Source organism: Prionailurus viverrinus, chromosome A1 (assembly GCF_022837055.1).
Source record: "Prionailurus viverrinus isolate Anna chromosome A1, UM_Priviv_1.0, whole genome shotgun sequence".
Classification (NCBI taxonomy): Eukaryota; Metazoa; Chordata; class Mammalia; order Carnivora; family Felidae; genus Prionailurus; species Prionailurus viverrinus.
This window is the reverse complement of record NC_062561.1, coordinates 66772184-66797828: the sequence shown is the minus strand read 5'-3', so window position 1 is coordinate 66797828 and position 25645 is coordinate 66772184. Positions and strand designations below refer to the sequence as shown.

Genomic DNA, 25645 nt, shown 5'->3' with positions numbered 1-25645 from the left:
CAGTCTGTCTGGTCCTTGGTTTTTACTCATGTTCATACGATTAACCATTATGAGTTCTTTTCAGAAAAAAATTGATTAAAATACATTTTTGGGGGGTGCATGAAACAGCTTGCTATTTGACAATACTCTTTAAGACCTTTACATTTGGGGCATTTTGATGATCATCAATGAATTTCCTTTATAAAGGGTTCAAATTCCAGTTTTATTTTCTATCAGATGTGAAACATCATGTGAACGTCGCAAGGCACGGACGCTTTATTTAGGCTGTACTACATTGCACACATACTGCTGTCTCGAGAAAAATGTTTTTCTTGCTCTACTTCCCCTGTTTGAGTGTGTGTTTGTTTTGTGTGTGTTTATTTCTCCTGGAGAGGAGAGAAAACTGTGCTTCTGTTTCAACGGGAAAAACATTACTTAGTACTCATAGATATCATTGTATGGATCAAATTCCATGCAAATTTAACTAAGTGCATAATGTTCCCAAATTGTTTTTAAATTTTACCTTATTGTGCTAAGAACACTTAACGTGAGAGGTACCCTCTTAACAGATTTTTAAGTGCACAACACAGAATTGTTATCTGTGGGTGCGATGTTGTGCAGTAGATCGCTAGAACTTATTCATCTTAACCTGTGCCCCAGTTCTTAAATGAGAGTTTATGAAAATTCCAAAAAGCTTGAATTACTCCAATAACTAAGTTAGAGCCAACTAAAATGGAAAAAAAAAAAAAGAAAAAAGAGAATTCAAATCCATACTCACCATTTGTGCTTTGGTTAAAAGGATCCTAACATACGGAAGTTTGTAACGTGAAAACTCGAAAATGGAATCTAACGGTAACCATCATGTCTTTAAAACAATTGGCTAGTTGTTCAGGGGAATCTAACTGGTTGTTTAAAAGAAGAAAGGTGAGTAATTTTAAGAGGGGTTTTATTTGCTAACAAACAGTAATAAATTTATAACGTAATTCAGTGGCTACTCACTTCACTTGCCCCTTCACTTTGGCGCTTTGTGACTAGGGCTTTATGTTGTAAGTACATACGATTTTTATAGACAGAGATGCTGAGATGCATTTACTTGGAGGCCAAACTCAACCAATTTAATCTTAGGAGTTCTACACTGTAGAAGGATATTAACTAAAATGATAAAGAAATTTCTAACAATGACTAATAAAAGTATTTTCATAACCAGAAATCCCTTGAGATCTGAGTTTATATGACATAATCATATATGTGGTTCAAGTATTTTATGACCTTAGGGTTTTTATCTGTTAGTTTTACATCAAGATAATTGGCAAAATAACATTAACAACACTAAAAATTACAGGTATATAAATTGTTCATGGTGCTATAAATTACATTGAAAATAATTGGGTGGATTTCTTTGAAATTATGAGCTTTTAATTTTTTACAACAAAACTTGATTTTTAAAACACATTAAAAATTGTGTTTACTATGCTCATGGTTGTATTCTCCAAGTAAATTGCTTTGCTGGTAGATATCTTTCGGTCCCCTGACACACATTTAAGTGGATCAAAGAGTGATTGTTTCTAAGGATTCCAACTTTTTAAAGACACACAATAAAGAGAAAATGGTAGTAACATTAACTCGGGGTCTCTTGGCAAGGTCTTTCAAACAGAAAACTTTATACACGAGAATGCATGGTAAAATCACACTGTTTCATAACTGAATAAATAACAGAAGCAGAGGAATAAGAAATGCACTATTGTAATTATATCTCTGGAAGATACAGTAACTTAGTCTTCAGATTAATATTGCAGAAGAAATATGAAGTTGAAAATTTGGCCACTGCATGAGTGGATTAATAGTGATAAGATGCCTTAAATAATCTAATTCATGACCTAAAGGGAAGATCTCATTATTTTTCAATATTCTAATTAAGACCAGGAGCAGATACAAGAATGAGATGATTTTTAAAACCAACTTTTTCAGAGTCCCATCACGTCTTCTGAAGAATAACCCTGGTAACAGGAAGTGCCCACCATGGCCATCAATCCCAGAGAACTCACCAGCCGGTCCAAGCTTGTGCCTGCAGCAGTCGTTGGCCTCTCCTCGGGATTGTAAGGTCTGAACCTTGTATTAAAATTTTCAGGAGCCGAGCGAGCAGATCTGAGGGCTGGAGCAGGTTTGGGTTGGCCACATCCCTGAAAGACCTGGAAGAACCATTGGAAAGGTCAAGGAAGTTACACAATGAGATTCTTTCTAAGATCTTGGTGTAGAAGCATGCAATGTATCTCTAAACTTAAACAACTACTACCACTAATACAACAGAAAGAATTGACTAGACAGATATGGGGTGGCCTGACTCTTATTTTCAATATATACAGTCAATCCTCATTATTTACCGATTTTCTATTTGTGAATTTGCCTACTCTCAAAATTACTGTGTAAGTCCAAATTCAATAGTCATGTGCTTCTGCAGACATGGGCAGAGTGGCCCTATATGCATGTACCCAGATGAGGCCGAAGAAGGTGACACTCTGCCTTCTCGGCTGAGCTCTCATGCTGAAAATAAGTGTCGTTTCTGTGGCCTATTTAGTGCCACGTTTTTCACATTTTTGTGCTTTTACTTGGCAACTTCCCTGTTTAAAATGCCCCCCAAGCTTAGGGTTTAGTGTTCCTGAGCACAAGGGGCTGTGACGTGCCAAATGGAGAAAGTATGTGTGTTAGATAAACTTTGTTCAGGCAGGAGTTATAGTATAAATAAAAATAAACTTAAATAAGGTTATGTATTGGTTGGTTGACCAAAAGGTGACTAAAAGCCTGCAGGTGCCTAGCCCTGTGTCTCCATCAGTTCAGTATTTGCTAATTCAGTATTTGTAGCAACTTTCTGAAACATAAATACCACAAATAACAAACACTGACCGTATTAAAAAAAAAAGGAATTATAATCGTTACATCACAGGATGGTTTCAGGATTGAATGAATTGCGTCCGAGACATTTTCACGTACTTGCATTTGGCATTCAGTAAATATCCGTTTGGGATTCCTGTTATGGTGACAAGTGTATTTCCTGTAGAGCATATAAGGCCAAATAACGTTGAGTGACTCCCCTCTGAATAATGAAAACCTCTACTGGAAGAGTTCTTTGAAAACTCTCTCTGGAGCAATGGTGTGGAAATAGGACAAGCCCATGTGGTGAAATCCCTGTAATGATAGTTCTCTCTAATTTTGTTGTTGACAGCTGTTCATGTCACAATTAGGTTTGCTGTGGGAAATCAAACATTTCATTGTAATGATCTTAGGGACCGAGCAGCCGGCTCTTTCCCACAGTGATTTCACTCACAGTGGGGTGAGGACGCTTCTTTTTGGCTGTTTTTGGAAGCTTGGTACTATCTGCTGGTTATCAGATGATCCCTTCACTAGAATTACAGAAACTATAGCAACATTTTCAGGAAGTTCTGATGAAGTTTACCTTCACTTTTCTTCCATTTTTACACAGGAGGTGATTCTACTTCTAGATACTTATTTGGGCCAGCTTTCTGGGACTATCTCTACGTCAGCTAATTCTTAACCTGCCTGGGTATGTTTAGAACGTATTCCTTTCGGTTTTGTTACTTGATTCTGCGTTAACTCTAAAATAAGCATTTTTCATCAAGCATACTATGGGATTCTACTGAAGTACGCAGCTCTCCAGTGCCACTCCCAATGACAAATCCCATCTCCAGACACAATTCATTCAGTTCCACCACTACAGCTAATTCCTCTTCTGTTGTATTCAAAAGTTCTCCTTCGGCTCAGCATTTTGCAGAGTGGACGCACTTTGTCTTGCCATTCTTCGAGACTGGTCTTAACACACTATTGATTATTCTTCTCTCACACAATTTCTGAAGTTGATGGTGTAAACTCATGTGATAAAGATAGTGGGCCCTTTTCTCCCTAGTGCCTCAATCACTTCCCAGTGGCAAGGTCATTGCTGATGGAGGGTATTAACATTTCCAAAGCTCCAGGGTTTTGTTGAGTGTGCTATTCTGGATCCCTTTGAATATGACAGCTGACTTTTAGAAAGTGTAAAGCCTAGGGCAAAACGACGCTAATGGCCTTGCTGGAATTTCTTGAAGCAGGGCACTGAAAGAGTTAACAGACCTTCTTAATTTGCCCTTTGGGAAAAATCTGGCTCACTGGTTTAAATTAAATCAAAGGAGCAAGAAATGCCCTGACAGAATATTAGGGCCCCAGGGGAGATATTTCATCATAACAGAAAACCTTACCACTTGTTTGATTTTTTTTTTTTGAGAGTGTTAATTATAATCACAGAACATGAGTAAGTCAACATAGCCCAGTAGCTTTTTGCTATTTATATTTTTAAGGTGGCTTCAGTGCAGAAATTGCTGAGACTATGACCCAAACTGAAGAAAATACTGACTTGTAATTATGACAGAAGCCACATCTCACCCCGTCATCAGCTGGAGACCTACAGAAAAATCCATTGCAATATGTCACGATATGAATCTTGAAGGACCTTCAACACAGATTCTATTTTACCCTTAGGAAAAAAGGAAATGCCAGAAGGAGACCCTTCCACGTAGAGGGGCCATGCCCAGGGGTCAAGGGCTGGTTTTTGGAATTTCAAGAAACCGGAAAGGAACAGTTGCAAAGGAGACCAGAGCACCCATTCACCCTGTCACTGCTCGGGAGTGATGAAAATCCCCTGCCTGATTCTCAATGCAGCGACTATATCTTAAACAACATATATCCGCCATGTTACTGAGATGAACAATAAGGTGAAAATCAGTGATTCTGTTTCTGATCCATGCAACCTGTTAGTGAGACAACATGTTTCTCAAACATGGGGTTCATGGGATGGTTGACAAAAGGAGGTCTTGTGCAGGACATTTGTACCGTCTCAGACAATTTTCTGAGCTTGCGATAGCAGCAGTCTAGTTAGACAAAGTTGTGTGGCTCACGAGGCCCAAGGCTACGTCATTATAAAGGACCAATAAGCCTTTTACCTGGTGGTCTGAGTACCCCAGTATATTACATTTGGAATAAGGGAAGAAAGAGGAGAATAATGTGAGTCAGTTAAGTGAGAGGCTAAATGAGGTTAGGTTACATGAGAATTCAATTCAGAGGAGTGGTCAGGGCAGAGGTGTAGATTTGGATTATCAGCCTAAGGCGAAATTTAAAGCCTTGTTGCACTCACCAAGGGCAAGCATGGAGCCAGGTGGCAGGTAGGGCTGAGGACAGCCCAGTGCCATGCCAACATTCAGGGTCCTCCCTGAACTTGAGTCTCCTACTCTGTCAGACGGGAATAATACTATTATTCACCATACAGATAGGCCGCGATGATAAAATGCAATACATAAGGCAGGAAACTAGAAGACGGCGTTTGGAAAAGTTAGTGCTTGACAATTAATTAGCTAATTATGTTATTCTACAATCGGTTTCTTTCTAGAAGTTTTGTTTTTTGAGTCAGTAGATTTGAGGGGGAAAAAATGTCTGGGCTGATGTTTCTTAAATGTTTTCCACAAAACATCACTTCCAAGGGTTGTTAACAGTTGTTACATATGCAGTAAATTCCATGTGTCAAAGTTAAATTAGGTACTTAGGTACATAGTAGAACTTTGCCATGTGATTGCGTGTTCTGACTCATCAAAAGAGAGGAGGTCACTTGCAGTGTTTCCCAAATTATTTGGCCTCTGGCTCCTCAGAGGGCACAGGAGATTCTCACAAGATGGGTGTTCCAGGGAACACACCCCAGGATACGCTGTGAAGGGTGTTCTAACCAACCCAGAGAAGTGATTCAGATGTAACACTTAGATTAGATGCATCTATTTAGAGGTGTTAGTGAATCCATTCCACCTCCACTATGTTTTTTTTCTTTTTTCTTTTTCCTTTTAGATAAAACAAGTTTTTAAAGTTGAATTTTATTTGCATACAATATTATATTCCTTTCAGGTATATAACATAGTGAATCGATATTTTTATACATTACAAAATGATCACCTCAATAGTTCTAGTTACCATCTGTCACTATAGAAAATTATTACAATATTATTGACTATATTCCCTGTGCTGTCTTTTACAACCCTGTGACTTCTTTATTTTATAACTGGTAGTCTGCACATCTCAAGCCTCTTCCCCTATTACACTCTCCTCCCTTCTAGCAACTGTATTTCTTCTTTCTATCAGCCTCTGTTTTGTCTTCTTTGGTTTTTTAGATTGCACGTATAAGTGAAATAATATGGTTGTATTTGTCTTTCTCTGTCTGACTTATTTCACTTAGCATAATCCCTCTGGGGCCATCCGTATTGTGGCAAATGCAAGATCTCATTCTTTTTAATGGCTGAGTAATATTCCATTACTCAACTTCTTTATCCATTCATCTCTTGAGGAACAGTTGGGTTGCTTCCATATCTCAGCTATTGTGCTGCGATGAACATAGGGGTATGTATATTTTTTCAAATTGGTGTCTTTATTTTCTTTGTATAAATGTCCAGAAGGGAAATTCTTGGACTGCATGGTAGTTCTACTTTTAATTTGTTAAGGAACTTCTGTATTGTCTATAGAGGCTTCACCAATTTACATTCCTGCCAACAATGCCTGCACCCCTTGCTGCCTTTTTTTCTTTTCACAGTTTATTTATTTATTTTGAGAGAAAGAGAGAACATGGGGGAGGTGCAGAGAAGGAGGGAAGAGAATCCCAAGCAGGCTCTGAGCTAAGAGCGCAGAGTTTGATCTCACAATCCGTGAGATCGTGACCTGAGCCAAAATCAAGAGTTAGATGCTTAACTGACTGAGCCACCCAGGTGCCTCCCCCCCACTACCTTTAATTCAAGGGAAGAAATACTGTTTTAAGTCACTAACGGTTTTTTCTTTACAACAGAAGAGAAGTTTCTAGAGAGCACAGTTGTAGGTAAGCCACATTTGTGGAACAAATCATAAGCTTTAATCCTTGAAGAAACAGAATCAGTATCATCTGCCTGTCTTCCTCCAAGGGATGCTGTAATAGATAATTAGATACAGTCCATGGGGGATATGTTCCAAGACCTCTAGTGAATGCCTGAAACCATAAATAGAATCAAATCTTATATATACATTTTTTCCCTATATGTATGTACTTATGATAAAGTTTAATTTATAAATTAGGCACAGTAAGAGATAAACAACAATAAGAGACGATAAAATTGAACAATTGTAACAAAAGACCATCATAAAAGTTATGTGAACATGGAACCCCCCCTTAAAATATCTTACTGTCACTGTATCACTCTTCTTCCTGTGATGAGGTGAGAGGATAAAATGCCTACAAGAGATGAAGTGGGATGAGTGACGCAGACGCTGTGACATGGTGTTAGACTGGTGGTAGCCTTCTGACAGAGGAAGGAAGGTCAGAAGGAAGGTCATCTGCTTTGGGATCACATTTGAGTGCAGGTAACTGAAAAACTGAAACCATGGAAAGCAAAACCATGGATAAGGGGGGACCGCTGTAATTTGGAAAAGTAGCTGGCAGTCCCAGTGTAGACAGGTACCACAAATGTACAACAGAATTTTCCTTCGTGCTTAGTGGGCTTGCAAAACCTGTGGGTTTGGGGAACATATCTGCCTTATGAATTCTCTCTCTTAAGAAGATTACTAAAATAATGTCTCAGAAGTATGCTGGCATTCTGAGATTAAAGACGCTGACGTTAAAGCTACAAAGTTCTGAAAGAAGAGACATTTTATTGTTTCCGAGAGGTGAAAAAGAGAGGAAGGTGTGGTGATAACAGGTTTGAGTGCTGTGTCTTAGGTTTTAAAATATAAGCCGTTTTCTCTTAAGGACATCTCAGCGTCTTAACATATTTCCCTTAAAATAAAACAACATGGTATGCACTTTTCCAGAAGCATCCGTAGCTTTATACCTATATCTCTTTGTCTTCTGCAGGTTGATTATACATCCACAAAAGTCATTACTGGTGACCTGATAAGCAGCGGCTGCCGATCAATCCTGTCTCGGCTCCTATGTTTTTAAAAAAATTCTATCTTCTCAGTTTCTGCTCAGTGGGTTCTTATTGTGGTGGGATGTTGCTATTCCCATATATCGTTCTGAAAATTTGCAGACAGAACTCTAATCTTTCATATTAATATGGGTGGCAGTTAATGCTACCTAGATTTATTTGGACTTGGTGTTTTGAGAGTAAGTAATGTTTTATTTACTTACGAGATTCTAATTTAAATTACAGTGTTGATGAGTGAACTGTTTGTTACATGACCACTTGGGGAATTCAAATCTATCCCAGTCGTTCCCAAGGAAACAGAAGCTATCATATCTGCATGGGCTTTACATATGTTTTGTCCAAGTATGTCTCATTGTTTTCTTGAGAGACAGCTGTGGCCTAAGAGAAAGGCCATGAACGAGAGTCTAGACTTTCTCCTTAAACCTGTATGACCTTGGAGTAACATATTCTCCCCCATTCTCATGGCTGCTGGGAAGACAGAATGATATGATGCTTTGAAAAGACACTAAAAATATGAGGCATAGAAAGGTATATTATTGAAGTAATATTTTAGCAATTAAATAGCACAATAATGGATAACAAATCAAATCTATGGATTATGCAGAGTGATGCATGGGTAATCTTTCATGAAGAATTGGATCTTAAATATTTTGTTCATTGCTGAATCCCAGAATCTGCAAGAGTTCCTAGCACACAGTATGTGTTTTTTTTTTTTTTTTTTTTTTTTTAGTTTATTTATTTTGAGAAAGAGAGAGCATGAGCAGGGGAAGGGCAGAGAGACAGGGAGAGAGAGAATCCCAAACAGGCCTCAGACTGTCAGAGAAGAGCCCATTGTGGGGCTTGAATCCATGAACTGTGAGATCATGACCTAAGCTGAAACCAAGAGTCAGATGCTTAAATGAATGAGCCACCCAGGAGCCCCACAGTACATGCTTTTCTTAAAAAAACAAAAACAAAAAAAACCAAACAACAACAACAAAAAACCCTGGGAATGAAAGCTTATGGATAAATAAAATTTTTAGTTGTAATTTCACCCTTTTGCAAACATTTATGGAAGGCAATTAGCAGACAGATTTCTGTAAGACAAGACTGGAAAGGAAAAGAGAGCTTTCACTTACTGAATGTCCATGATGGGCCAGACCCTGTGCTATGTATTTTATATACTTTATCACAAAGAATCATTATCTCTCCAGAATCAGCCTAACATTTCTTTCTTTGGACTTCAGGAAAAACAATGAATCATGGGTCTGTGTAAAAAACTCATTTGATATTTCCCTTATTCCGTTTACCGTGCCAACTTAAAGCAAAACCAAATCAACAACTTTGTTTAAACTGATAAATAAAACCAAAAAAAACCCTGTTCCTTGATCGCTTGATAACAGCTAACCACTGTGCTTGGAAAGCCAATTAGAGAGCTTAAGACCCTGTGTATATAATAGTCAGGCTTGGCTCTCTGATTAATGGCGGATGAGCTAAGAGACACAGGTTCTAGAGGAAACTGGGCTCACGTCTCAAGCAATGGCTGTTGCTTGTAGCAAAGTGGAAGGCAAATCAGGCTGTTTGCAAAGCATCCCTTTCTGAGCATCGCCACTTGCCCATGGCTGCAGTTGAAGGGTCTCCCTGTCCTTGACTGTCTAGGGTCAGCACAGAGCTGGGGTCCTTTTTCAAAGAAGTATAGTCTGGAGATAGAAATGGGTGTGCAGGAGTTGTCCACCTATCATTAGTAAATAGATGTGAATAAGTTGAAATGTTTTTTTAAACCCCAGTTTATTAAGAGTCATAGCCAGAAAAGCCATATCATCACCATGACACAAGACTAAACTGACACCCTAGAGCCTCATTTCACAATGTTTTTTGCATTCTGCTAATATCCCACGAAGACTTTTCCTGAATATAAACCGAAAACTTTTTTTTTTTTAATTTTTTTTTTTTTTTCAACGTTTATTTATTTTTGGGACAGAGAGAGACAGAGCATGAACGGGGGAGGGGCAGAGAGAGAGGGAGACACAGAATCGGAAACAGGCTCCAGGCTCTGAGCCATCAGCCCAGAGCCTGACGCGGGGCTCGAACTCCCGGACCGCGAGATCGTGACCTGGCTGAAGTCGGACGCTTAACCGACTGCGCCACCCAGGCTCCCCATAAACCGAAAACTTTTAATAATGACTTCTTTCTTTTGATATATAAAATTACTGTGCTCGTTACACAAACATTTTAAATATCAAGGCTTTTTCTTTTTCTTTTGTTTTATTAGTTTGCCAGCTCTCTTTATGGATTGATTTTTTAAGAAAACATGTTTTCATCCTAATGTCTCAGAACAATCTGCTCTTTTCTTGTTCACCCACCCCTCCTTCTCTCTCTTCCTTCCCCTCTCTCTTCCTCTCTTTTTCTTTGCTCCCTGACTCATGCTTTTTTCCCCCTAAAGACTGATTACAATGATCCCTTGGCCAAGTTGTCTGGCAAACTCCACATGGGTCCCTGGGCAGGCTCAGGACTCCGTGAAGAGAATTTCGGGTTATATTGAATCAAGTCAACTCATCAGTTTCAGCTTTGGCTGCTTTTCACTGGCTTCAATTTTCAAAAGCCAGCTACCATGTCAGTTTTAAGGTTTTAAAAATTTACTCCCAATGCTTATGCAGCTTGGTTCCAGAATATCTGTCAGATGTTTTGCATACGTCTTAAAATTGTTTCTTCAATAAAAGCAAATTCGTTCCATTTGCTTGAGAAGATGATTTTTTTCCCTTGAAGCGTTTGCCTTCCTTAAAGAGCAGAACACCTTAACATTTTCTCCCAAATGGTTAGTAGGGAAGAATTACAAGGAACCGAACAAAGCGTATTTTGAGAGTGGAGACGAAGAGACCTTAACCTTCTTGGCCTGGCTAAATGATTATTTTATATGCCCTTTGTTTATGAGTTTTAAGATTATTTTGCTGAATTTACATAGATGTGTAGATTTCATCAGCCTGGCTCTGTATCATCCATTCAACCCATCACACAAACAATATTCATTGAGTGTCACTATGGCCAGACATAGGTGCCACCTGGACATGCCCCTGCTCTCATGAAAGTTCCGACAAGAAACTGGACAATTACATCATGATAAATGCAATGGGGGCACCCACAAGGGGCAACTAACCAGAATGGAGGGTCAGAGAAGGATTTCTAGAATAGCAGTGCTGTGTTCAAACTGGCTCTTATGGGCTCACAAGACCACTTGTTAAATTTTCAGGAATTCTGCAAGCCAGTCATTAAACAGTGATTATTAAAAGCTAAACTGTAGAAACTTAAAGAAATTTGTATACGTTATATTGAAAACAAAGGTACTATATACTCAAAACTCATTACTTCCTAATTACTTACTATTACTTATGCCTTTGAGGTTATTTATGCCAATTGTATCACTAAAGGGGGGAAATGTTACCTTGTGGTGAGCTACTCTGTGTTCAGTGACATCACGTTGGTAGCATGAAATCACCATGGTGGGAATATTTACACAACAGAAATTGGCAAACACTACATGCTTAGTAAGTAACTGCATAGTTAATAACTTCATTTACATGGTTAACTGCATGGTTACTGCATTGAGAGCTGGTTGTGCAAGCATTTGCCAGTATATCACTGAATCTTACCCAGGAAGTAAAGAAATATTTGGAATGTGCTAGAAATACTGGAAGATGGTGCATATTTGGTGTTCGGGGTGGAGAGGACACGATGTTCCAGGATGAGAGGACAGCTTGTGCAAAAGCATGGAGGTGACAGAGGATGGTTCTTTGGAACAACAAAGCCAGGGCCATCTTGTATGTGTGGCACATACAGAGGTTCTCTTACTTCCTATGTTAAAACATCTAGTAGGACTCAGACTCGGTTGGTCTTATCCACTACCACCTCCATAGCATCTAGTATGGTGCTAGGAAGATAATCAATGCTCAATAAACATTTGCTTCAATAATTCCAGGTGGAGACAGTGGTGAGTGGTGGCCTGGGGAGACAGGCTAAGGACAACATTGTGCCGGGCTACGTCTGGCCTTGAGTCTAATGGCACCTGAGAGCCATGGAAAGCTGGTGAGCAGGGGAGTAATGTGAACACATCTGCATTTTTAGCAATCCATCCGGTGACTGTGGAGAATAGATGAGAGCGTGGCCAAACCAAAGGCAGGGAATAAATTAGGAGGCTATAATCCACAGGGGAGATGATAAAATGAAGGGAGCCACGGTGGATGGATTCAAAAGAGATTTAGAATGACTGATCAGTGGGGTCCATTATAGACCGACTGTGATGGCGAGGGAGAAGGGGAAGTTGAGGAGTCAGCTGCGTTTCTGTCTAGGACGAGGTGCGGCAGAGGGCACCATCTCTGGGGAGGGAGGCTTTCTGGGAGGATACGAGTACAGTTTTGGATAGCGCTATTGCGGGTGGCAGGTGGGGATGTGTGGCTGACCCTTGGATAAACAGGCATGATCCGGAGAGCAGTCTGGGCTGGGAGAGATTTGGGGGGAAATTACTCCCGTCCCTGTAGCAAAGTCAGAACACTGTGTCCGAGGAGGTCTCACTTTTCTGCAGAAGAGCTCTTTTTCTCACCCACCCCCATGCGCCCCAAGTTTTAAAGACATTTCGTCTAGCTAACAGGTCACGTGTATTAATAAAGAAATTATTGATTCTCACTTTGTAAGGCATCTAGGCTGGTGTTTTAAGATCTATTCTGGGGGCGCCTGGGTGGCGCAGTCGGTTAAGCGTCCGACTTCAGCCAGGTCACGATCTCACGGTCCGTGAGTTCGAGCCCTGCGTCAGGCTCTGGGCTGATGGCTCGGAGCCTGGAGCCTGTTTCTGATTCTGTGTCTCCCTCTCTCTCTGCCCCTCCCCCGTTCATGCTCTGTCTCTCTCTGTCCCAAAAATAAATAAAAACGTCAAAAAAAAAAAAAAAGAAAAGAAAAAAAAAGATCTATTCTGGAATAATGAGGTGAAATGAAAGAGACTTGCGAAACATGTTAGAAGAAAGACTTATAGGAAGCCATATAATTCAAACATTTGTGGCAGAACAAGTTACTGTAAACACACAGTGGTAGCTCCTTCCTATGCATACATGTAGGATGGCTGGGGCACTGACTCTCTGAAGCCAGCAGGACGGTGTATCCCTGGGTAGGGGGCAACACTAAGAGCCGGGGATGACTGTATATGGGTCACACTGGGTCTACTGAATTCCTCAACACGACCATCCGTGGCCCTTGGAAAGCCTGATTCTAAGGAAGGAGTTCTCTTCAAAGTTCTAAGGAGTTCCCTTCTAAGGAGGATGTTAGAAGACTTTCTTTCAGGCAAGTGAGAGGGTATCTTCCTCTGTTTCTAAGAACGTACTGAATGTTAAAAAACCGAATTGAGTTTCAGTCACCTATTCTTGAGTAAGCTTCATTAAAGGTAATCTTCTCATCTTTTGCCCTGAAGTTAAAGTGAAGGAAAATCTTAAGATAAATCTCCAAAGGTTAGAGATAATCAGGAGTTTCCCTTTATCATCAAAAGGAGGGAGTTTTTTTTTTTTTTTTTAATCCCTGTACATGGAAGGAAAGTTAAAACTAGTTTGCTTGGGATGCGTTTCTTTTAATGCATTGTAGGCATTTTTCTCGAACCTTCATTTTACTTTATAAGAAAGGTGTCTTTTTTTCCCCCCCTTCCTTTCTTTTCTTTGTATGTAGCATCTGAAAAATCTGGCTTTCTTATCCAGTGATGTCACAAACAGGAATAGAACAGATTCTAGTTTTCTGTGTAGAAATAGAGAAATCAAAGAATAAAAGATGTTTCAAGGAGGTCACTGTTTCTTGGTGAAATATTATAAGTAAGAGCTGACGGGCAGAATACAAACTTTGAAATTTTAAAAAACCAGAGAAACTCTTCTGAATATTCTGAATCGAGACATCATTGAGGACTCCCTCTTTTCTTTTAAAAACAAAACTGAACAGGGTGCCTGGGTGGCTCAGTCGGTTAAGCTTCTGACTTTGGCTCAGGTCATGATCTCGCGGTTTGTGAGTTCGAGCCCTCCACCAGGCTCTGTGCTGACAACTCAGAGCCTGGAGCCTGCTTTGGATTCTGCATCTCCCTCTGTCTCTGCCCCTCTCCTGCTTGTGTGTGCGTGCTCTCTCTCTTTCTCTCTCTCTCAAAAATAAACATTTAAAAAAAACCTGAAGAAGAAATAGAAATAGAACTTTATAATAAATAGTATAGCCATTTGCTTTTTTCCTCAGAAATCAGGCAGAAGGAACTGAGCTACTTGTCAATGCAGCAGGCCAATTATTCCCTTCATGTAAGAATAATGTGATATTAGGCAAAGGCCAGTGACATTCTTCTAAAACCTTTTGCTGTATCGGTACTGGTGCGACCACCAGGTAGGGAGTAAGCTGCTGACAGCCTCTCTCCACCCCACTCTTCTCCCCGAGCCCCTTCCTCCTGAAGGCTTTGTTCATTAGACATTTCTTCAGTGCCATGTCATGCCACAGGCCATGCCAAAATATGTGTCCCTTTCAAGGAGATTCACTGCCATTGGAAATAACACCGAGCACAGGTGACTTTCAGAGTAGGTGTATATATCACATCCTGCTCTTCGAATCTGAGATGTTAAAGAGAAGCTCACAGGCCATCATGGAGGAGGCAAAACCACAGAGCCAATCAATGCTCTTTAGGATTTACACATCATAGATGTTTTCAATAACAGCAATTAAAACATTGAACTTGTACAAGTGGTTTCAATTTGATAAATCCCACGCTAAGCATTTTACATGGATGACATCATTTTACTCTCAAAAAAGTCTATGAGTAGGTACTACTGGCATCCTCATTTTTTAATTAAAATATTTTTTGATGTTTACTTTTTAGAGAGAGACAGAGACAGAGAGACAGAGTGCGAGCAGGGTAGGGGCAGGGAGAGAGGGAGACACAGGGTGTGAAGCAGGCTCCAGGCTCTGAGCTGTCAGCACAGAGCCTGACATGGGGCTTGAACTCATGAAACTGTGAGATCATGACCTGAACCGAAGTTGGACATTTAACTGACGGAGTCATCCAGGTACCCCTTCACATTTATGCTATTTTAAAGAATACTAGGGGCTCCTGGGTGGCTCAGTCGGTTAAGCGGTCGACTTCGGCTCAGGTCATGATTTCACGGTCTGTGAGTTCGAGCCTCGAGTCGGGCTCTGTGCTGACAGCTCAGAGCCTGGAGCCTGTTTCAGATTCTGTGTCTCCTTCTCTCTGACCCTCCCCCGTTCATGCTCTGTCTCTATCTGTCTCAAAAATAAATAAACGTTAAAAAAAATTAAAAAAAAAAAGAATACTAGACTGACTTCAAATACATTTTAAGGTGTTTTCTATTCTTTATTGTTGAAGTCTCTGTGGCATTATACTTTCACATTCCAAATTCAGCTCAGCAAAATACAATGTGGTTTCCATGCATACAATGATGCGATAGGATGACTCTCTAAAGAATGTAGTAACAAATAAGATGTAACTCCTGTCTTCAAATAATTTTTAATCTTGGAAGGAGACCGTAAGTACGCATATAACCACAACACGAGAAATATCATGTTTACTGCCTTAAGAAGTGCACACAGAATCTAGAAGCTCAAAGTAAATATAAACACCACTGGAATAAAAATATACTTATTTGAGCTAAATTCTAAACAGAGTCTTCATATCTGAAAGAAGATAGTTTCCACATGTGATATCATTGGTGTCTGAATGTTTTGAAAAACAAAAGATCCCAAGAAAAATATCTGGATGCTCAGAAAGGAAACTCTAACCGGTAGTGAAGAGATAAAGAGATAATGTTCACAACACTGTAAACTGCAGAACTGGAAAAGCACATTTCAAAGAACCATTCATTTCACAGATGAGGAAACTAAGACCCACTACCTAGAGGCAGATGTTATTATATTCTCTTTTCTGTCCTCTTAGGTTTTTTTTAAATCTTCATTTGTGCCGGAGATTCAGAAAGAGTTGTCGTCAGAAAATTAAGTACCTGAAGGCCACCCTGCTCTTCCATAATGGGTTCTACCCTCGTCTGTAATAAGTATTAATTGAATGGATGGTTTCAATTGGAATTTAATGGCTCCCTTCTTAATTTAGATTATATCTGACAAACCAATCTTTTCCTGGATTAGGTTTGAAATTATTCCTAATGCAGTTAAATTATATCGAGTGAGATCAGTTCCACCTTCCCTGATAGGATTAGAAGGAGACTATCAACACATCTGAAATTCATAGACAGGGACTCAGCAAGGTTTGTTCTCCCTTCCCTTGGGGAATTTCCACAAACCTGCAAAGTTCTTTGATTTGTGTAGGTAACAGAGCGGTAGAATAATAAGGGTGCTTTCCTGTCTGTGATGAAGATGGTTAAATTGGTGAATGTGAGAAGCTTGGTTGTTTGGGGCTTGAAGAACTAACAGCATGTGTTTCTCATCAGAGGGTTCTCTGTGGTACGTGTTGGGCAATAGCCCTCTTGTGCGAAGGCTGTTTCCTCCAGGGCTGAATTATGTCTAGACCAGGTGGGGAGACACTTACTGAGGAAATAGTGGCATACTGGGAAAGTCTTCTTTCTTTGGATCAGACCATTTGCAGTAGTAATCCCAGCTCGCCACTTGGTAGTTGCATGACTTTAGGCAGGCTACTTAATTTCTGTAAATTTAACACTCTTTACCTATAAAATCAGGAAATAGATGTTCTACAAGATTGCAGCAAGGATGTGAAATAAATACATAAAGCATCTAGAAAGAGACTGACATGAGGGCAGAGGATCTATTTTGTCCTCTACCACATTCTTCAGGCTTGGTACATGATAGGGTATTTGGTGAATGAATATAATAGGTGTTCAACTAATGGTGGCAATGATGATTATCATTGTTACTAGGTGATTATTCGCCCAAAAAGAACCAACCAAATTTTAACACGCGTTTGTCTCCAGTCTTTAAAATTGTGTATATACAGGGGCACCTGGGTGGCTCAGTCAGTTACGCATCTGACTCTTGATTTTGGCTCAGGTTGTGATCTCATGTTTCCTGAGTTTGAGCCCCACGTTGGGCTCTGTGCTGACATTGTGAAACCTGTTTGGGATTCTGTCTCCCTCTCTCTCTCTGCCCCTCCCCTGCTCACTCTCTATCTCTTTCTCTCTCTCTCTCTCTCTCAAAAAAAAAAAAACACTTAAATGTGTATATACACATATATACACATATAATGATATATGTAATATATTATATAACATATGATATTATACAAAGAATATACAAACCAAGAGTTTGAAATAAGTGCCATAATGCTATTCCCAAATTATTATAACTGGATCATACAACTTCATATAGCCAATGTATTTTTTTAAGTTTGTTTATTTATTTATTTAGGTGATCTCCACACCCAATGTAGGGCTCAATCTCATGACCCTGAGATCAGAGTTGCATGCCCTTCTGATTGAGCCAGGCAGGCGCCCCTAGCCAATGTATTTTTTTGAAAGGAATGTCAGTATCCCTTACAGATAACAGTTTAGCTGTGGGCTAAATAGGAGAGGAAAAGGATCTGATAATATCTGTAAAAACAGATCTAAGATAAGATTGGAGCACAAGCACACATGGTGAGAACAGATCTTTTCATTGGTCGGTAAATCCCACTGCATGAGCTGTTCCCTCCTACAGATACGAGGAGAACCATTAGAGAGGGAAATTTCCTATCTGAAACTGTTGCGTGTTCCTCTCCGCCTTCAGATAGCAAAAGGGAGACAAGAGTAGTCTTTTATACTTTGTACTATCACAACCCGAGAAAAGGCTGGAAGCCATGAGTGATGAGGTTAGACAAGAGAACTCTTTCATGAGAATTCAGCATGGTGGGAAGCGCAAGGTACGTTTTGAAGGGAATCGGACAGAAAGACGGACAACTTGAGTCCTTCTGGCTTTGCCACCCTGTTCCCTCGGCTTCTCATGAAGGTATTACTGAAAGTCTCTGAACTTTCTCTTAATATTTGGTCTAGGCAGCACAGATTTGCTGAACTCCGCCCTTATGTGAGACTGGCTTTGGAGGCACCCTCCTTGTTGTAACGCAGTGATCTGGCAAAGTGACTTCTGCCACCAGACCACCCTCTATGCACCCCTCATGCACCATGAGGGGTTTGTAAGTTACTTAAACTTTCTATGCCTTGGTTTCCTTATCTGGAAAATAGGGGGGGGGGAGTTCTATCTCATCACAAGCATTGTTATAAATACTGCATAACATAAACCATATAAAGCCCAGTGCAGTCCCTTGCAGTAAGCGTTCAACACATATGATCTAGCAGTTATAAATACTGTTGCTTTTCCGAAAGAGGCTCTGGAATGACTTCTATCAGCCACTGGTGTAATAAGGTCAATGATTTTCTAAGGAGAAGTTGCCAATCATATCCTGGAGTAAAAAGTCATTTTAATTTGTGAGCTTTACAACTCTCAGGATGTCTGTCCACCCCCCACCCCTACCCTCAATTAGGAAATAGCTTCTGGCTTCACTCAAAGCCTTATCAGAAGGCAAGGAAGTCTCGTTATGCAAATACTGTGGTGAAAGTGTGGAAATCTAGAACTTCCATTCCTTGTCACTGTCTATCAAGGGTGACTGAGGGGCCTTTGAAATAGGAAAAAGACAACCCTCCAGTTCTTAGCTAAGAATGTAGATTTCAGACTTTAGTTCATTCATAATTTCATGGATATGGTTTATATGGAAAATGAAACTACCTATTTCCAAATTCCATTCCCTTGATGCAATAAAGCCTCTTTAGGAACATATCCGCCTCTTCAGCAAATCCTATTGGTGTTTCCTGCTAAATGTGTCCAAGTTCCAACCACCTGTTACCTCTCCCCTGTGTGTGAGGCTGGCTTTGGTCCTTCCTCAAACCCTCTTCCAGATGGTAGCCTGCCTCCCATCCTTTTTTCCTGCAGAACCTCTCCTCTCTCCCCTTCCTTAACTCCCTCCCCTTTGCCCTGTGTCAAGACTACCGGATACACCTTTTCTAGCCCCTTTGACATTTTTTGTACTGTTTTTTTATGACCCGCTATGCTGTATCCTCTAAGGTGAGTGTCCTCTTACATGCCCTATATTATTTCTACTCTTGATTTTGACATTTCTTACCAAGAAATATGTCTTTTTAAAAGCACATCCCTTATTAACAGCCCTACTATTATAATGTAGTTGGACAAATTCAACAAAAATGTCTCATCCACATTCTGGGAAGAAAGAGAGTCCATCTGACCTCTTCGAGAATTTTTAATGTAGTAACTTGAACACGAATGCACACGCTCCAGTGCAAATCCTTCTAAGAAGTGTGATGGTCTCAAACTGCAGACACGTCTGTCAGTGTACAACTCACGCCATCTCCTGCAAGGCTGTTTTGAATATTAGCAACCTCAGTTTCTGGTACTTAAGCACTGCTGAGCTAGTGACCTCTCAAAACAACACGAGTCCCCGTCCGGGCAGTAGATTTGAGAGGAATAAATGATTGCGATTTGTTTCCCCAGGAAAGAAAGAAAATAGCTTTTTGCGGAGCCCCCGAACGTGCCATTTCCCCAACAGGCGGTGGTGATTTGGAGCATCTTCCTTGACACAGGCTCCCCCAAAGCTCATTAAAAGCCAGATCTAGGCCTATACAACTTTTGGCTTGTTCCTCTCTCAAGGACAGAGAGAAAGGGACCCAGGCCAGATGTTTTCTTACCCCGCTTCCTACCAGCTCACCCTGAAAAGCCCAAATCTGGCTTGATTCAGACTCATCCAAGGAGACCTAGTCTGATTCCATGGCTGGCTTTCTGCCCTGCAATTTCTCCCCATCACACACCCCTTCCTCCTTGATTATATTTGAAATCTCACAAAGGATTTTACAAATCGAAGAAAGCTAAGCATGCATCTCTTTGGCTGACCTATTTTTCCGTGAACGACTTTCAATTAAAACGCAATCACTCAGTCACCAACCAGGTTCAAAGGACTGATATAGATTTGGTTAGTGTTTAATGACAGAGAGACCAGTAAAGAGCACATAAGGGCTTTGTGCAGTCGCCATTGTGGGTGAAAAGGGGCGATGAAGGGACAGGCTGGAGACACTTTGCAAACTTCATTTGGCTTAATGCAGGTCCTGCTTATCTTCAACTGAGCAGAGACAAATAAAAATTGGGCACCTGGCATTTGGGGTCTCTGCAGCTGCAAACCCAGAAGCTCTGTCTCATATGATTTATGAAAATGAGCTTTTCTTCTTTTAACGTGTGCTTGACTTCATACAAAGGAGCACTTTCCCCTAAAGGGTCATTAATGAAGGTTACACCATAGTCTTAAAACAGGAAGTCAGATGAAATGTTTAATTATTTATGACGGAACATATAGAACATTTGCTGGGTTTGCACAGCTGAAGATATAATTAGAAGTTCTTAGAGAGAGAACAGGCTGACGGTGTGCAGAGATTTCAAACATATTAAAAAGAAAATTCCCCCCAAATTGCTCACAAATGTGAGGGATTAGTCAATATACCTGGGACTCTCTGAAACTTCATGATTGAGTAGCTGAGAATAAAAGATTGCTTCCCCTCTCAATGCCATTTTGGTAGACATTTTGAATGCAATAGCAAATTTGTAGCTCACCAGGACAAGCTCTCTGACGATGTATTAGAATTCATAATCCCAGTCGACACATCTAGTTACTTCGTTTTTACATTCCTGCACTTTCCTTATTAGTACAAACATGACTAATGCAAATACCTTTGCAGACACCTGCATGCTGTTTTCTTGCATGTTCATAATGGCTTCAGAGATCTTGACATCTATTGGGTCCATGACAGACTCAATGTTGAATGGTCCTTCCAGTCGCTCTGCCACCAAGAGCATTGCATCTGTTAAAACACAGGAACATGATTTATAGAAGAACACAGAGCTCCAAGTCATTAGCCTGTGTTTAAACATTTCCAACAGAACTTGTTGAAAAATAATCATTCATTCAAAATTTATTTTTAAAGTTTATTTATTATTTTCAGGGAGAGAGAGAGAGAGGGTGCACAAGCGAATGGGGGAGGAGCAGAAAGAGAGAGAGAGAGAGAGAGTGAGAGAGAATCTCAAGCAGGCTCCCCACTGTCTGCACAGAGCCCCATGTGAGGCTCGAACTCATGAACTGTGAGATCATGACCTGACCTGAAGTCAAGAGCCAGACGCTTAACCGACTAAGCCACCCAGGTGCTCCCCATTTATTCAAAATTTTTATTTGCTTTTATGTAGTCCAAAAATGGGGTGGATGACTAAATACCAAAGCAGTATTTTATTTAATTTCATTTGAATATTTAAAATTATTTTACATGTATAAAACCAGGCTTAAAAATAAGAAAATTTGTTCATATTGAAAGAGTTGAAGGTATCTTAGTATTCCACATGAAGTTAAACCAAAGAACAAAAATAGAAACAAAGCAAAATTAGGTCAGGGATCAAGTAGATTTCAAAAAAAAATGGAATCTAGCCTCTTTTCTCCTGGAGGATGGGGAAAATTGAGAATATTAAAGAAGAAGTGCTAACGCATGGATTTGGGTGCACAAAGGTCCAGACCCTACTCAAACCTTTCTAGATTTCCCAAGAACAGACCTGTCCCTGATTTGTACTATCACACCACTTCGGATGCCCTTCTGGGTTAGCACTTAGGCATGCTTTGGGGTAGAGACACATCTCTTACTTGGTTTTGTATATTCAAGGCTTATTATGGTGCCTATCACATTTTAAGCATCCAAAAATGTCTGTGAAACAAAATTGAGCTGAATTCAACTGAAGTATTGTTTGGGAAGCTTTAGTTTTCTGGAAAAGATGGTAATAGTGACATGTTGACAGGGGCTATGTGTTAGGAGCTAGTAGTCCTGAGTTCTCATTCTTCATCTGTCACTAACTAGCTGAATGGCTATGGGAAAAAACCCTGAGCTTACCTGGCCTCAGTCTAGTGAGGTGTATAAAAGGGACTGGTGATGAAGAGTCTCTCAGGGTCTATGGTGAAGGGCATATGTCCACTCCTACGGACACATGAAAACTGGCTTGCTTTTGTCTTAGCGTTCAGGGCACAGCTTGGTAGCCTGCCTCCACCAGGACTGTCGAATAGAACTTTATGTGATGAGGACTATGTGGCTGTTGAAACTTAAAATGTGCCTAGTGCAACTGGAGAATTAAATTGTTAATAAATTAGTTGGCTTTTAATTAATTTACATGTAATTTTCATATTTTTTAAATGTTTCTTTTTGAGAGAGAGAGAGAGAGAGAGACAGATCATGAGCAGGGGAGGGGCAGAAAGAGAGGGAGACACAGAATCTGAGCAGGCTCCAGGCTCTGAGCTGTCAGCACAGAGCCCAGGGCGGGGTTTGAACTCATGAACTGTGAGATCATGACCTGAGCTGAAGTTGGAGGCTTAAGTGACTGAACCACCCAGGTTCTCCTAAATATACTTTTAAAATTTGCTTGAGACTGCTGGCTACCATATTAGGCAACACAGCCTAGACTTTTAACATACAGATTCCAGTCTTGGATCTCAGGTTTTTCAATTGTGAAAGCTCTTGGGAGCCAATCTTAAAACAATTTCCTTCTTTCAAAATAATAGATGTTTATTATCAAACACTTACAAAATATAGAAAAAAAAAACCAACAAAAAGTGAAATACACTGATAATACCACTTCCCAGAAAAACACTCTGAACAGTTTGTGTAGGCCTTGTTTTTTTTCCTCTGTGCATAAATATTTTAAGCATGCAACTAGAAATATACCATACATATATCATATAATCTGCTTTCTAAATATAATATATTATTAATGGTAAATGCTGTTTATACAGTTATTTTATAGTATTAGTGTGAGGAGACCAAATTTTATCTTTATTCATATCCAACCATGCTCAACCCAAAGCCCAACAATCAAAATTCTTTCAGGGTTATAAATAGTTATGAATTAGGCAGATGAGAAACCTTTTAAGAGAGATGAATTCTTGTAAGAAGGATACAGTACTCTTTAGGAAGCACAGATTTACATTTCTAAAGAGGACTAGGTTTTGTGAACAACATAAGCTTGAACAGTATCAATTGGTTTTCTGCGCCAGCCCCCAGGATGGAGTCTGCTCTACAATTCATGTAAGGCCCCGGGAATAAATGCGCTCTATTCCAGCCACATTCCTGGCACTCTGTCCCAAAGTATCCTTAGGAAAATTTGGAGTATGAATAGATTCACAGAGATCCCCTAACAACAAATTTTCTGATTTTTTTCCCTTACATAATGCAGACTTATCTGTGTACATCACGACAAGATCTTGTAACAAAAGTAGTGATTTCTCTGCATCTTGCTGACCTTAGTTATCTGGCAGCGTGGACAGAGGATGTACATTGTAGGGTTGTAGTATTTTGATATTAAAGATGTTTTTCCCTTCAAGGTTTTAAAAGGTGGCTGTTGTCTGATCTATTTCTTTTCTGTCTTTGTATCTGTTTTGTATGTTTATTAAAAATAACCCACTTTAGGGGCGCCTGGTGGCTCAGTCTGTTAAGTGTCTGACTCTGGATTTTGACTCATGTCATGATCCCAAGGTTGTGGGATTGAGCCCTGCTTGGGATTCTCTCTCTCTTTCCCTCTGCCCCTCCCCCATTCAAGTGCATTCTCTCTCTCTTAAAAAAAAAAAAATCCCCTTTACCCTTAGCTTTCTAATAGGTTTTTGATGATGATTTTTTATGACGAATGACCAAGTTTCTCTAGATGGGTATATCCTGCTAGAAGAAGCAAGAATCCTTGTACAGGAAAAAGAATTGGCTCTATGGAGTTACTCACAACGTGAAATGAAAGAAACTGATCCTTAAGGGATCAGTTAAGGGATCGTTAACTGTGTGTTTTACATAAGTATCTGCACAAGTCATAATACAAAGAGTACTGGTCGGTCTCTCTAGGTATATTCATCTGACATGAATGGGCTGACTTGAGACAGTGATACTGTAGGCTCTCCTGAAAATCTGAGAGCCATTGTGCTCTGGGTAATAAGGACCAGTGTTCAGACTGGATGCTAAGGACTTATTTTAGTGTGACAGTTTGAAATTATGGGGTCCTATCATAAAGTAGAGCTGTTTCTCTCTGGTGACTTCCATCTTTTTGTTCCCTGTTCCTTTCCCGCCATAGTGCATGCCTGTTAGGTTTCTGGGTCTGCAAACTTATCTTCTCTTTTTAGACTCTAACCATGATAAAAATGCTCAGGGTGAACCACTCCTGATCATTTGCCTTTGTGGCCTTGGGAAAAGCCAGCCCAGTTGATGATCCTGTATATTAAACATAACCTAATGGTCACCTACACTCAAATTGGTTGCTCCTATATTTCCATTCTTTATTGCAACTCATTTAGTTTTTTATAAGAGCTAATTTAAGATGATACATTTTTGATGTAGGTGGGTGTCTATTTTTCTTTTACTTTAGATCAGCAATTAAAATATGCTACTTTAAGTTATGTGGTTTAGGCTATTACTAATTATACATATATATATACACACACATATATATTATACATATACATATATACATATATATATACATATACATGTATATATACATATATACACACATATATATAATATATATGTACATACATATACATATACATATACATATGTACATATATACATATATGTATATGTACATATATACATATACATATGTATATGTACATATATGTATATGTACACATATACACATACATATGTATGTGTACGTACATATACACATACATATGTATATGTACGTACATATACATATACATTATATACATATATATTTGCATATATGTATGCAAATATATATATATAAATACACACGTATATACACACACTAGTTTATATACCTTATATATATGTTAGTATATATTACATATATAAACTAATATATACTAATTATATACATATAATTACTAAGTAAATTAAATTCTCCTTTGAAGACTCAAAAGCTAGTGTAGATTGGCTCAAAACCTCAGAATCATCATTAAGAGTAGTAATGTGCATACAGTTAACACTACTATATTTTACACCTAAAAATTTAAGAGAGTAGATATTATGTTATGTGTTTTTTACCAAAATAATAATAAAAAAGAATAGTAATTATTATTGTGCTGATCAACTACAGAGGTGGAGAAAAGGGAACACTTTTACACTGTTGGTGAGGACATAAATTGGTGCAGCCACTGTGGAAAATACTATGGAGTTTCCTTCAAAAAGTTTAAAATAGGACTACCATATGCTCCAGCAATCTCATTTCTAGGAAATAAAATCACCAACTTGAGAAGATATTTGCACCCCCATGTTCACTGAAGTATTACTTATAATGGCCAACACATGGAAACAATGGAACAGTCCATCAACAGGTGAGTGGATAAAGATGATATATATTATTCAGCCATGGGAAAGAAAGGAATTCTGTCATTTGTGACAACCTGGATGGACCTAGAGGGCATTATGTTAAGTGAAATAAGTCAGAGAGAGAAAGATAAATACTGTATGATCTCAGTTATATGTGGAATCTACAAAAAACGAAGTCATAGATACAGAGAATGGACTGGTTGGTGGTTGCAAGAGGCAGGAATTAGTAGGTGGGACAAATAGGTGAAAAGAGGTAAAAGGGTATAAACTTTCAGTTAATAAGTCCTGGGGATGTAATAATGTAAGGCATGATGACTATAGTGAACAATATGGTTTTGCACA

General features: G+C 39.4%; 1 protein-coding gene across 1 annotated transcript in view; it reads right to left on the bottom strand.

Moving 5' to 3' along the window:
• GPC6 (glypican 6) overlaps window positions 1-25645 on the bottom strand; it is a 1113495-nt gene that overhangs the window by 88247 nt on the left and 999603 nt on the right. Inside the window, exons 5-6 of the mRNA XM_047873699.1 lie at window positions 20670-20800; window positions 2025-2168 (exon numbers count right to left, since the gene is read on the bottom strand). Coding sequence (XP_047729655.1) covers window positions 2025-2168; window positions 20670-20800 — 275 coding nt within the window. The remainder of the gene's footprint in view (window positions 1-2024; window positions 2169-20669; window positions 20801-25645) is intronic.